At 44.6% G+C, this 14,154-nt stretch overlaps 1 protein-coding gene across 1 annotated transcript in view; it reads left to right on the forward strand.

The window, feature by feature from the left end:
• The window catches only part of prex1 (phosphatidylinositol-3,4,5-trisphosphate-dependent Rac exchange factor 1), a 94,552-nt gene that overhangs the window by 47,462 nt on the left and 32,936 nt on the right, over positions 1-14,154 (forward strand). The window contains exons 11-16 of the mRNA XM_071539113.1: positions 692-792; positions 2,846-2,949; positions 4,229-4,278; positions 6,980-7,055; positions 8,017-8,089; positions 13,404-13,549. Coding sequence (XP_071395214.1) covers positions 692-792; positions 2,846-2,949; positions 4,229-4,278; positions 6,980-7,055; positions 8,017-8,089; positions 13,404-13,549 — 550 coding nt within the window. The remainder of the gene's footprint in view (positions 1-691; positions 793-2,845; positions 2,950-4,228; positions 4,279-6,979; positions 7,056-8,016; positions 8,090-13,403; positions 13,550-14,154) is intronic.

Below are 14,154 nucleotides of genomic sequence, written 5' to 3' on the forward strand. Positions count from 1 at the left end.
AAGCATATTCAGTTTCCAGGATGGATTTGACATGAAAACACACACACACACACACACACACACACACATACACAAGCGGTTCAAACTAATTCCCAACCTGCTTGTTCAGCCTCAGCAATCTCGAACACACACACACACTCTCTCTCACACACTCTCACACACACACACTACTCCCCCACTCTCTTATTCACTGTTCATCATTCTCCGGGGAACTGATTTTGCTCAGCAGCGTGAAACGGGGGAGCAGGGGGAGAATGTAATTTTCTCCTTCAAACATTTGTCCGGCGCACACTGGGTGTGAAAAGAGGGGGAGCCGGGCGGAAGTGCTCGAGTATGGCTGGCAAATACATCTGCCAGAAAATAAGTCTGAGGGGGTATTTGCAGCGGGAGACAAGGGAGAAGAATAAACCCTAAGCGGGGTGGAGAGAGAGCGAGGAGGAGGGTGGCAAGGAATGAGAAGGAATTGAAAAAGATGAGGAAAGGTGAATTTTACGGTGGACAAGAAAAGGAATAAACAGAAGCCACCATGGCTGAAAAAGGCAAAGAAAAGAGAAACTCAAACTGCATCGACAGCAAATCCAAGCTCCGCCCCCACTGTTTGATTGACAGGTGATCTCTGGGATTGCAGAGGTGTCAACAAAAACAAAGGAACGAGGAACTCATGGTTTATGTCTCTGTGTTGTGCCCTCAGTGAGTTCGTGTCGTGGCTGATAGACAGCGGAGAGATCAGTAAACCCGACGAGGGAGTCAACCTGGGACAAGCCCTGCTGGAAAATGGCATCATCCACCATGGTGAGAAAGAACAAAACACTCATCTTTCTCTCTCTCTCTCTCTCTCTCTCTGTCTCAGTCTCTGTCTCTGTCTCTGTCTCTGTCTCTAGTCGATTCATCCTCCCTGCCTCTTGGCCTCTTCCTCTGCCTCTTTCCCTTTCTCTCTCTCTCTCTCTTCTCGTCACTTTCACTCCCCCTCCCCTTCATCCTTTCACTCATCTCTGTCATGAATCCGCTTCCCCCACAACTTCCCGCCTATCGAAAGCGCGATAGCATTCTAGGGACGGGAAACCGACGGCGGTCCGAAGACATTATCCGTCTGTAAGTTATTCTCTGCAGCGCTACATTCGCAGGTGCGCCCCGCCAGAATTATTGCATCGAGAAGTGGAACGAACACACACACACACACACTATAAATAATGTATGAAGGGAGTTTGCCAGTGCAGTGTGTTGCTGAAGGGGGCCGTTGTGTCCGCGGTAATTGCAAGCCGTCGTTGCGATTTATGCACACCGCCCCCCTCTCAGGAAAACACACTGAGACCCGGCGTTCATATTTCTGACACTTAATACCTGTGGAAAATCCCCTGAAATCCTGACGCAGTGATGAAACACAGGGGTTTGTGGGACACTAGTGAGGCTTTGTGGGACAGCGGGGGGGGGGACACTCTGGCCCTGCAGGGACAGTGTAGTTGTCACCAATTAGTCAGTGGCCCTCAAGCAACGGAGCGATGATGTGGAAGCAGAGGTTGTGTGACAAAGCGGGCATCTACCGGCACTGCAATGCATTTAGCTCTGTGAAAGTAACAGTGAAGACAGACCTGAGTGTGGGCAGAGATTACAGCAAACACGGAGCAGACTTGGCCTCGATCCAGCGCAGCCAGCAGTGTGTGTGTGTGTGTGTGTGTGTGTGTGTGTGTTTGAGCCGCCGAGATGCACCAGTTCATACTTGACTGGTACTGTATGTTTGCGATCTTGACAGCTCCTTTGCTCTCCTGATAATTAAGCTATCATTTCATTCACCGTAAAGGCCACGTTTGACATTTCACACCGGCTGATTTTCGCGGCGCATTCCAGCGCGTTTATAAGGGCATTTTAAGTCTAGACTCAGGAAAGCCAGCAGCTTGTTTGGCTCCGTCACAACAAGTTGGCAGGGGCTCAGACTGCCTCTGTTAGGCAGGTAGCAGTGCTGGCTGCTCCCACAGCCAGGTATTTGTGTACTCCTTGGTCATTTTCCACACTGGAGTGGATTTGTTATGTGCAGGAGCTTGTTTTTAGATGTTTCTGTGAGTGTTTGCAGCACTAGTTGAGAGATTTTTTTACGGGGATTGGCGGCTGTCTGTGTTAAATAATGTAGGTGTCATGGCTAACTAGAGACAGACGTGGATTTACAACTGAAGTGTTTCCCCGGTGCCACACACTGATAGACATGGAGCCCGGCTCAGTCTTTTAACTAGGTTTCATGCCTCTTTCCTTTCTTTTCTACGCCCACAACAAATATATACAGCAAATTGAATGGATAAAGCAAAGAACATCATAGCTAGTAGATACAAGTATCATTATTCATTTACCAAATTGCTTGAATTCTCTGTACACTGCAAAAAGACTAATCTTAACAAGCCATTTAGTCTAGTATTGTATCTTAAAATCTTGTTTTTGGAAAAATAAGTGAACAAAAATCAGTCAATGGTAGTGAGATAATTTCACTTGGTTCCAATGCAAATCAACTTGTTCAGATTTTTTCTTGACATTATCTTAATGCTAGTGGAGTGATCTGCCTTATTTCATATTTAGTCTACTCTTGTTCATGGAAAACGGAAACTTCTCCAAACAGGTGAAGCTGCATTGCAAACAAGTTAAATTATCACAGCCACTGGCAGATTTTTTACACTTGTTTTAATGAAAACAGGATTTTCAGATTCAATATTAAGACTAAATTACTTAAGATGGACAACTTTTGAAGTGTAGAAAAACTCAAAGCAAGGAAACACATGAAAAAAGACAATACTTTATGGGTTATGAACTCTGAACCACCAACTTGCAGAGTTGACATTTTGTCCTTCTGCTGACATTTCAGTGTCGGACAAGCACCAGTTCAAGAACGAGCAGGTGTTGTACCGCTTCCGCTACGACGACGGCACCTACAAGGCCCGCAGCGAGATGGAGGACATCATGTCTAAGGTAAGCCATGCTGGTCTGGGCCGCTTTAGATGGTGTGTGTGAAGAGCAAAGAGAGGAAAAACACAGAAAGATCAGTTTCTGCAAAGACGTCAGACGATGAATTTGCTGAATAAATTGAATTTGCAAGGCATGAAATCTAATGGATCGTTATTGAATTTAACCTTCAACTTGATACACACATCTGGCAACTTAGGAAAATGAGCAAATATTCAATCCGTCTGTGAGTGTATTGGTGCTACTGATAGTTTTCACTCACTAGTTGAGGTTTTGTTCTCTCGTTTCTGCACTTTCACTAGCTTTGTTTCCGTTGGGAACATGTAGAAAAATTATGCTCTTTGATGTTGGACTGAACCTTTGCTCGTTTGCTTTTCCTTAGTCCCCGATGTGTGTCTCGGAGAGCTCAATCTGAATTAAGAAAACTGGATTTGAATTAGGATTGATTTGAGACTAGATATCGTCTTAGATTTTGGATATCGTAATATCGTGCTATGGCATAAGTGTCTTTTCCGGGTTTTAAAGGCTGCATTACAGTAAAGTGATGTAATTTTCTGAACTTACCAAACTGTTCTAGCTGTTCTATTATTTGCCTTTACCCACTTAGTCATTATATCCACATTACTGATGATTATTTATCAAAAATCTCATTATATCGAGGTATTTGGTCAAAAATATGGTGATATTTGATTTGGTCCATATCGCCCAGCCCTAATTTGAATTGAGAAAACTAATTTGAAATTAAAGTTATGTTAATTTCAATGATAATTCCATACAATTTTGTATTCAATTTCAAATTGTGCCTTGCAAATTAAATTTTTGAATTTATTTATTCAACACATCATTTTTTTGAATTCAACAGGTCAATATAAGCATGACAAATTCAGAATATATGCAATGCAAATACAGCCTCTGCAGGTGCAGAGATTCCTTTTCTATTCCAACGAAAAGACGTAGAAACTGATTTCCAAAAAGACTTTGAGGTGTGTTATTTTGACCAAGATCAACATTCTCAGTTCCTTATTCACTCGATTCCTTCCTACTTTCTCCTCGTGTGACGTGAGCACACGCTTCAAATGATGAGTTCATGATGAATCAGTCCAAAAGAAACTAAAAAGCAAAGACCGCATGTCGAGGCTCTGCGGTGTAGAGATAGCCTCAGGTTAACTCCTTTCACCGTCAGTCAGCTAAATCCCCTGTCCTGAAGCCATGCTGGTACTTGTTTACTCAAGGCGTGTGGGTTACGCTCCGTGACTCAACAGCCTCGTTCTCCCTTCTCTTCCAGGGCGTCAGGCTCTACTGCCGCCTGCACAGCCTCCACACGCCTGTCATCAAGTAAGTACCCCGCCCTCCTTCCCTTCCCTTCCCTTCCCTCCCCCCCCCGCTCGTGTTAACGCTCCCCCCTCTCTCCAGGTGCATGAGCATGCATATTCATGAGGGAGTCACAGTCGGCCCACGCCACCTTTTTTTTTAAATTTTTTTTTTTTTTTAACACGACTGAACAAATAGCAGCGCTGCCAGGAGCGACACCTCTCACACCTCTCTCCTCTCCAAACCTGGCAAACCTAGCCCAGCTTTCTCTCTAATCCGCCGCTGTAGGTTCTCGTGGATTTAAGATTCAGGTCGAGGGGGTGCCAGGTTCTCATGACCGGAGGTTTACTGGGAGGCTGGGAGAATGCCATGCACTCGTCTCATTGATCTTTGCATTGTTATGGGTCTGTGTTATGGGTTATGCGTTTGTGAATTCTGGTTTGAGTTTTGTCGGAGTCGGTCTCAATTTCTCCCTCTCTCTCTCTCCCTGTCTCACGCTCTCACACACTTTCTCTCTTACCTATACACACATTCTTATGAGCATAAATATACATACACACACAACATCCCCCCTGACTGCTCAACCCGCTATACCTTGCTAGACAAACACAGCACTCCCATCACTCCTCATGTGTCTCTCAGGAGTCACCTTCAGCACCAGCCGTCTCACAGCAGAGCAGACGCTGCGCTAATCAGGGCTTCACACACACACACACACACACACACACACACACACACATACACCACAAACACACACACACACACACGCCTGTTTGTCTTACTATACTTGTGAAGAGGACCTTCTGAATTTTAATGCAGCAAAAGAGAGAGAGACGGCAAAAATGAACTCGCTTTGCAAAAAACGTCCTCGATCTGAAGGCCTACAACTCAGAGCTGGTTCTCACAAGGATAGAAGTGCAAGACACAAACACACACACACACACACACACACACATTCTCTCTCTCCCTCTACCCCCCTCATACCCCCCCCCCTTCATCTCTCTATCTCTCCCTCCATCTCTCGGCCACTGATTGAAGTGGCCGGGTTGCTATTGGCGCAAACAAAGAGCTTTTGGTCTGGGGACAAATCCCATTAACACACAAAGGCAAATCCTCCCGCCTGCCAGCCAAATATTATGTAATATTGCCAGGGTTATTATTACTTTTTTTTATTTATTTATTTTTTATCTGTCAGTAAATTGCCATTGCAAGCGGCAACCATTAATTATGCTATTTGGGTGATGGATGTATTGCATTTTAATTAATCTTAATGTTCTCGGTGAATCCTAAATAATCATAAATCCATTGTGTCTCTTTGCCCCACTTAGATTCTGTTTTATTGAATTTTGTTGAGTGACGAGGTGTCACGCCATATGACGTCCAACCGTGTTTACAAACAATCAAAACAGCCGGGGGCCTAGACTCAATCCTTGGGGAACGCCCTACAACAGAAAATGATCTTTTGAGTGAAATGTCCACAGCAACTCACTTTTCAAAGTGTGTTCAGACCATTGGTAACTTTAAAGGAGGGCAATCTCTATTCTGCGGCACGCTCTGAAACCTGACTGAGTTCTTAAACAGGTAACTAACATTCATAAGCCTTATCAGCTGAGAGGAAATTATTTTCTGTAAAAGATAAAATAGGCGGACTAGAGCCAGGTCTATAATTGCAAAGAGCGACAAACATGACAAAAGATTAAAACAAGAAGGGATTGGACTAGGAATCACCGATGACATATTTGAACCAAGTTCTTCAAGGCACTCTAGGAATTTAGGTGGAATTACATCAAATCATGAAGGGCAAGGGTTTCACATTCGATGCAGTTTCCTCTAAAGCCAGAAGATGACAGAAATCGGAGATGACAGAATTATCTCAATCGGCAGTGGGATGCATGAAGCCTTTTCTGTCCGCTTTTTTCTAAGGAAGCTTTAATACTGTGACTGAATGAAGGGCCAACAAAAGAATATATTAAACAGGACCGTAGAGTTGTGGCACTTCTTTGAAATAAGAGGAGATAAATGTGGATCTAATATCCTTTCCGGTGCTTTTGGCATTGGATCTTTTGGCATTAGATCTCATGGTCCGAACGTTCTCATCGAGCCAAGGTAGGGCTGTACAGTTTAACGTCTTTATCTTTAAAAGGTGTCGCCCTGTCTACTACTTGTCTGACCTTTGGCTTCAGGTCTGACTGTACCAGTTTACAGTATGGGCGGTAACAGAATCAGTCAACGTCTGAGACGGCAGAGCAAACAGAAGCTGCTGTTCTTTCTCGCAGGCCGCGTTACGCCCGTCATGTGTCACACATCCAACCCCACATCCTCTGCAGCATTTCCTGTTTTACACCGTTACTTCCCCCTTTAGCTTGGTGGTCAATGGTGGTTGTTAAGCAAATCTCATGGAAGATTAAAGAATCATGAATTTGTGTCCTCTGGTGAGTCGGACAACCTTAGGAGCCCCCGACTGTCTTTGGTGATGGGTCAGATATCTATATTTTCTGACTTTTGGGTGGAACGTTCGAGGACCTGAGAGCGGATGCCTTCTTTTGTCTGCTACCCATGAAATGCATCTTTTTAATAAGATGACACAAATACAACACAGAAGCCTTTTTGGCCCTCGGTCCGTGCCGCATGTGAAGTCGCTGACTCGGTGTTTTTCGCAATGTACTGTGCACATGACTGTATGCATATGACGACAAACGCAAACTCTCTCTGTTGTTCCTTCCAGGGACAGAGATCACCATTTGAAGACCTTTAAGTCTGTGGTGCCGGCAAGCAAACTGGTGGACTGGCTTCTCTCGCAGGTAAAATGGATGTCTGCCATGCTTTCACCTTAAACCAAAACCCACAAAACACCCACATGCTATTCCCATGAAGTGAGACACACAAGGCACCAAGGGTGTAACCCAATTACATCTACTCTCTTTACTGTAATTGAGTCACTTCTTTTGTGTAAATGATCATAAAATATTTAAAAAAAACAAACAAGTAGCTCATTTAAAATGTACTTAGATTAAAGTTTTTTTTTACGCCAGTGCTTTTTCGCAAAGCATCTTCTGCTTGAAGAAGATATTTTGGTATTTTTCCACCCTTGCAAAGCACCCATCCAGTGTTTCATCATTATGTTCTTTCTTTCTTTCTTTCTTTCTTTCTTTCTTTCTTTCTCTCTCTCTCTCTCTTTCTCTCCCTCCCTCCCTCTCTCAATTTTTTCAATTCAATTCAATTTTCTTTATTGGCATGAAAGGTTACAATGTTGCCAAAGCATGAAGGTACAGAGTGTGTGTGTGTGTGTGTGTGTGTGTGTGTGTGTGTGAGTGTGCTGGGTTAGCACTCATCATATAATGACTATCAATAGTCATAATAGTTCAACAAAAAAAAAAACATTCAATAAAGCAAGAATCAAAAACAAAACATATTGGTCAACGTGTGTATGTGTGTGTCTCTCTCTCTCTCTCTCTCTCTCTCTCTCTCTCTCTTTCATTAATTCTTCCAGTCTTTGTTCCATGTTGTCTATTCCTTCTTGTCATGCGTGCACACATGCTGCATGTAATACAATATATACTGTATATATGGTGTATTGATATAATGTGTATATATATAATAAGTGTTACGCATGCAGGCTCACACATCCCCATCTTCACTCCAGCACACACACACACACACACAGACACACACACACACACCTCAGGCCAGCTGTGTGTGTGAAGGTGTAAACAAGCTTTGTGACTGACTGGCCCGTGTGCGTCATCCGCTCTGGTTTCCCAGGGAGACTGCTCGACCCGCGAGGACGCCGTGACGCTGGGGGTGGGACTCTGCAACAACGGCTTCATGCACCACGGTCAGTTACCCTCTCCCCCCCCCACCCCCACACACACACACACACACACGAGTACACAGATGGTTAGAGGACAGACAGACAAAGACACAAACACACTGACAATTTCGATGAAATTCAAGTTCAGGTTCTTATCCGGAGTGATGTGAGTGGGCAGGTAAGGGTTCGGGCGTCTAGTTCAAGGACGCTTAACGTGTTTGCGGTGATCAAAACCTGTCACTTTCTAGGCCACCCCGACACCCCCGGGGCTACCACTCACAACGCGAATACACTTATCCTGTGCGCTCTGTTGTCTGTTTCTAATTATTTCCCTTTTTTTTTGTTTTTTTTCACAATGTTCCCTCTCTCCTGCGACAGCTCTGGTTCAAATTTCCTTAAAGCGATTTGTTGTTTTTCTCGCTCATTCCGGTCGTGTCTTCTCCCTACGCCGCCCGACTCCCTCAGTGTGCATTCCGCCACATTAGCCCGCTCTCTCCACCCCCCCTCAAATATTTAATATCTATCCTCTATTATGTTATTCCTTCTTAGGTCGAAGCGCGGTCGTGTATCCATTCCAGCCGAGTCCCAGTAACCCGGCTGACCGCAGTGTAGTAGGGTGGTTTTGGTTCCAAGCCCAGCGTGTTTGAACGTAAACAGCATTAGCACTGTACCCTAACCGGAGCTGTTTGGCTTTGCTACACGGCTGTCTGGGTCAGGTCGCTGAGCTGTGACCGCCGGTTTAAAAAAAGAGCTCCAGATGACATTGTCTGGAGTGGAGTGACAGCGCTGTCCCGGTGCTATAAAACAATTCTTTATTGACTTTATATGTGCAATACAAGCGGTTTGAAGGAGTGTAGCTTGTGCTGAAATACAGAAGTAGTACCAAGGTGAAAGTGCTTTCTGATACACATACTGTATAGACACAGGGCTGGGATATTGATATGCTGTACATATATCACTATATGGCTTATGTGCGCAAAATCATGTTAAATAATGAAATTGATGTTTATTTCATTGAACTAAACTGAAAACTGACTGAAAAATATTCCTTAAAATGTTTCATATGTCATTATTGTGAGTAGTTAAAAATAGCTTGTTATCAATTTAGGCAGCATGATTGTGTATCACGATATCGCAATATCATCATATCATCACGCTACGATTCCACTGCAACTCGATAAACAATAATATTGAATTACTGGTGACCCCCCCCCCCCCCGGAACCACCTCAAGGACCCCTGGAGACCCCCGGACCCCACTTTGGGAACCACTGCAGTAGACGATACACATAGTCAGCCGATACATTAGCTTCAGCCAAGGGTGTTACTGCAGTTGCAGAGGGGTGGTTTGAGGTCCAGTGCAAACTCTATTGTTACAGCAATGAATTAGATTATAAATGATTACACTAGAAGACAGATAGGCTGCATATTGACAATATGTCAGCACAAGTCAGTTCAAGTGATAAATTAGAATATGTATTCAGGTACAAAGAGTACATGTGATTTTAAAGCGAGCAAATCTCTCTGTATCTTGTGTAAATACTGTGCTGTTTCCTCTCTCTCCCTCTCACTCACACACACACACACACACACACACACACACACAAACACACACACAAACTCAAAGTACATGCAGGTATCAATATAGTGGCTTAAACTTTTTCACTTTTTTGTAACTTTGCTGACGTGCACGTACATACACACACACACACACACACACACACACACACACACACACACACACACACACACACACCTACACTTCCCACTGCCATCTGTGGGCTAGTGTCACCTGTTCTCTCTCACCTCTCTCTCCTCAGCCTGCCTGCACTCTAACCTCTCCTCAGTCCTTAGTCAGCACATCTGCTGCTCTTCACCTGGTTTCTCTTGAACTCTCGCCGCTTTTCGGTTTCTTTCTCTCTGACTCTCTTTAATTGATGAGAAGGCAATAAAGTTAATTTGCCTTTCATCTTCTCGTATTTGCTCGTATCTGTTGTCTCATTCTTCTACTACTCCGTCCTTCGCACCCTTCTCATTTTTACCCCTCTGGCGTCCCGACATAGACTGCAACAGATACAGTAGCAGCTTTCCTCGGTCATGCCTGCTGCGAAGGCTCAAAGTGTTGCTCAAAGTGGAGTCCAGGGGCCCACAAAGGTCCTCGAGGGAGTCCAGGCGGGTCCTCAGCGAAATGAGGAATAGTTTAATTTCATTTAATTCGCAAGAAATCATCCTAAAAAATGATGACTTTTCTCATCATAGGTTTCACTCCCACCACTGTTATCTCTCTATATACAGTGAAAACAGCTATACAATTCAATACTAAATAAATATTTTTAAGTAGTGTTTATTTCACAGTGGACAAAATGTTTTTCCAGCAACATCAGTGTCAGACACTTAAATGTAGGTAAACTTAAAAGTAAGTTTATAAGTCCCTGGGATATTGTCAGCCGCTCTCTTGCATTTTACTCTGCGTCATGATGGCAGATTTGAGTGGCAGAGTGCTTGAGTGAGTCGTACGTCTGTGTGTGTGTGTGTGTGTGTGTGTGTGTGTCAGTGTGCCGGAGCAGGGGAGTTTCCGGAGGCGTACTCCCTCCGGTTGAATAGGTGGTATTAAGGTATTATATGGCCACAGCCCCCGTGACTCAGAGGAAATAACTTCAGGTCGGGCTTCGTTTGAGTTGGCATAGGGCCAGTATGAGTGTGAGTGTGTGTGTGTGTGTGTGTGTGTGTAATCGTTTTTTTTGCGAAGGCTTTTGTTCAACTGAGGGTGCCAGATGCTCTCCAAATCTCTACACAGCTGGGTACCTTTGCCCCTCGGTGCTCCGCTCTACCCTACAGACACTTCTCTGCGTTCACACACCTACACACATGCATGTAATGTTCGGACATGGCTGTGTATGTGTGTATGTGTCTTGTATGTGAGCTTTGGGCCGGATGTCTGCCATGCCAACCCTGCACCATAAAACATCACACCCACATCATGCCATCACTCCACATGTCTTCCACTAAGCCAGCGTTAAAGCACTTCCTGAGGCGTGGTGATGTCACTGTCTCCTGTCAAAACCACATATAGCGGGGGTGGGTGTTACAGTGAGGAGCAGATGCCATGTCATTTAAAACTTACTTGTTGTATGGTTACACCTGGTAGAGTTGCAAGGAAAACTCATGGGAAATGATTGTGAATGGGTAGTATGTATCTACCAACACCTTCTTTAATACATTTCATATTAGAGCGTATGCAATACAAAGCTACAAAATTAGGATGGAATTGAACAGGAAGGGTTGTCTGAATAAATGCAGGCCCAGATCGACCAGGGCCTGATTTCAGTGGAGCTAGCTCTTTATTAGGGATGGGACGAGAAATCGAAATATCGATATATCGCGATACAAAAATGTGACAATACGTATCGTGGGGCAGAGAAACAAATCATGATATTAGCTTCATTTTATTCTGCTGTAGTAATCACAAATGAGACAACTTGCCCATCACAATTTCATAAGCTCTCCATCCAAATTATATTATCTGCAGTTTGTAATGACATTTTTAAATTGTTGTTTGTTGTTTGATTTGTGGCTCAGAAGTAAACATAATTCTGCACAGTCAGACTTTGTTGTCATTGAACTTTTTATTTATTACATCGTATCGTGGTTGTATTGAATCATGAACCCCATATTGAATCGTATCGATAAGCATATCGTAGGGCTGGGCGATAATTCAATATTATCGTTTATCGTCTTTCAGTGGAACCATATCGTGATGATATGAAGATATTTTAATATCGTGACACATTTCTGCTGTCTAAATTGATGATGACAAGCAAACTTTACTTAAAAACTCTCATAAAATAAGGTATGGTAGGAATATTATTTGAATATTTCTGTTTTGTTTGACATCACTCCTAACTACCATTCGGTTCAATGAGATGAACATTAATTTGATTATTTAACGTGATTTTGCATACATGAACCATATCATGATATATACTGATATCGAGAAAAGTCCTTATGATTATCATGAAATTGAGTTCAACCATATCGTCCCATCCCTGCTCTTTATCAGACAAATATACCTTGGAAGGATGCAGTGTGTTTTGGTTCAGCGGCCTGTCCAGGCTCCAAAAAAAAAAAAAAAACTGACGTGACTGGAGAGGCATCCATAATGTGCTCCACACCTGTTTGAGCTGCCCCATGTGTGAGAGCGGGGGCCGAGCCCAACAATGGGATTTACACACACACACACTCAAGCACACACGTGGCTTTGATGTGTCGAACCCACACACACACACACACACACACGCGACAGCCTGTTCCTTCCACGTCCTCCAGAGAGCCCTTTGCTAGCCCCGGCCTGCGTCGGATACGGCCCAGATGTGATGCGGGGCTCCAGATGTTCTCGCCGGCGTCATTAGCGAACGAGCTAATTAACCGTGGCTCGTTTTGTGTGAAGATGTCCGGGCGCGAGTCGGCGGCTTCTTTCGACTCGCGCTCCACGGCTCTTTACGGGTCTTTGAAGTTGCAAGCGACCTGCAAAGCCGTGTGGCTGGGCCCGAGTGTCAAAAACCCGACACGAGTTAACAAAATTGGAAAATTGGGCCTTGTAATGTCAGCGGAACCGCAAACAAACCGCCGATTAACAAAAGTCAAAGTAGCTCTAAAGCCGCGTATCTTTTGTTTGTTTACGGAACCTCCATCTGTTTTGCATGTGATGGATCATTTCCAGACACGTAAAAGCTCCGAGTTGAAGCTCGAGTTCCGTTATCGGACGGGCAGCCGAGCCCCCGGGGGTTGTGGCTAACGCTTAATCCCTTCTGGTTGTTCTGCAGCATCACTTCCCCTCGCTTCAGCAACCATTAGCTGACAAGACTGGGATCTGAGCTAGAGCATTAAGAACAACGCAGCGATTTTGGTAAGCAGACATCCAATTGGCTTCGTGCTTTGAAATGCGATATATACGAGCGGATAATGGATGTCTAGCCGCTTAGCTGCTCGATAATAAACACATTTACCGTCTTTCAAGGCATTTCCAGGAACCTGTGGTGGACAGATATTTTACATTTCAGGGCATTCAAAGCCACTTTTCAACTGTTGCGCAATGACACTGAATCATTCATCGGGCCGATCGTGCCAAGCCTAAGTCATTATTTATTCAACAAATGTGCTTCCATCGCTATTTACCGCAGTATTTCCTTTTGGCAAAGACACTTCTCCGCTCACAAGCAAGGCGTACAGACACTCCTGCGATAATGATGCAGTTTAGGTTCAGCCGTGTTGATATCTGGATGAAACCCAGCTACAGTCTGACAGTACTGTATCTGTTTTGTTTTTTTCCCCCCCCTCAGTCCTGGAGAAGAGCGAGTTCAAGGACGAGTCGCAGTTCTTCCGTTTCTATGCCGACGAGGAGACGGAGGGAACCAGCACCAAGAGCAAGCAGCTCCAGCGCAACGACTTCAAGCTCATCGAGAACATCCTGGCCAAGTCCCTGGTGGTGAGCTGGACCACACACACACACACACACACACACACACTTTGTTCCACTCTCTCGCACACTCACGTGCACTCACTCTCACTCTCTCTCTCGCACACTCTTTGACTCTCACTTACTCAAAGCGCTCTTTTCGTTCCTTCTCTCACTCAGTCTCTCTCTCTCTCTGTCTCCCCCCTCTCTCTCTCACTCTCTCTCTTTCACACACTCACTCACTCACTCACTCACTCACACACACACAAACACACAAACACTCTTTTCCACTCACGCACACTCACTCTCACTCTCACGCTCTTTTCATTCCTTCTCTCACTCAGTCTCTCTCTCTGTCCCCCCTCTCTCTCTCTCTTTCACTCACTCACTCACTCACTCACTCACTCACTCACTCACTCACACACACACACACACACACTCTTTTCCACTCACACACACTCACTCTCACTCTCACTTACTCAAAGCGCTCTTTTCGTTCCTTCTCTCACTCAGTCTCTCTCTCCCTGTCCCCCCCCTCTCTCTTTCACTCACTCACTCACTCACTCACTCACTCACTCACACACACACACACACACACACACACACACACACACATTCTTTTCCACTCACACACA

This window comes from Centroberyx affinis, unplaced genomic scaffold, assembly GCF_046629955.1.
Source record: "Centroberyx affinis isolate AG114_WGS23_722 - 3 ecotype Tasmania unplaced genomic scaffold, CSIRO-AGI_Caff_v1 ptg000202l_1, whole genome shotgun sequence".
NCBI lineage: Eukaryota > Metazoa > Chordata > Actinopteri > Beryciformes > Berycidae > Centroberyx > Centroberyx affinis.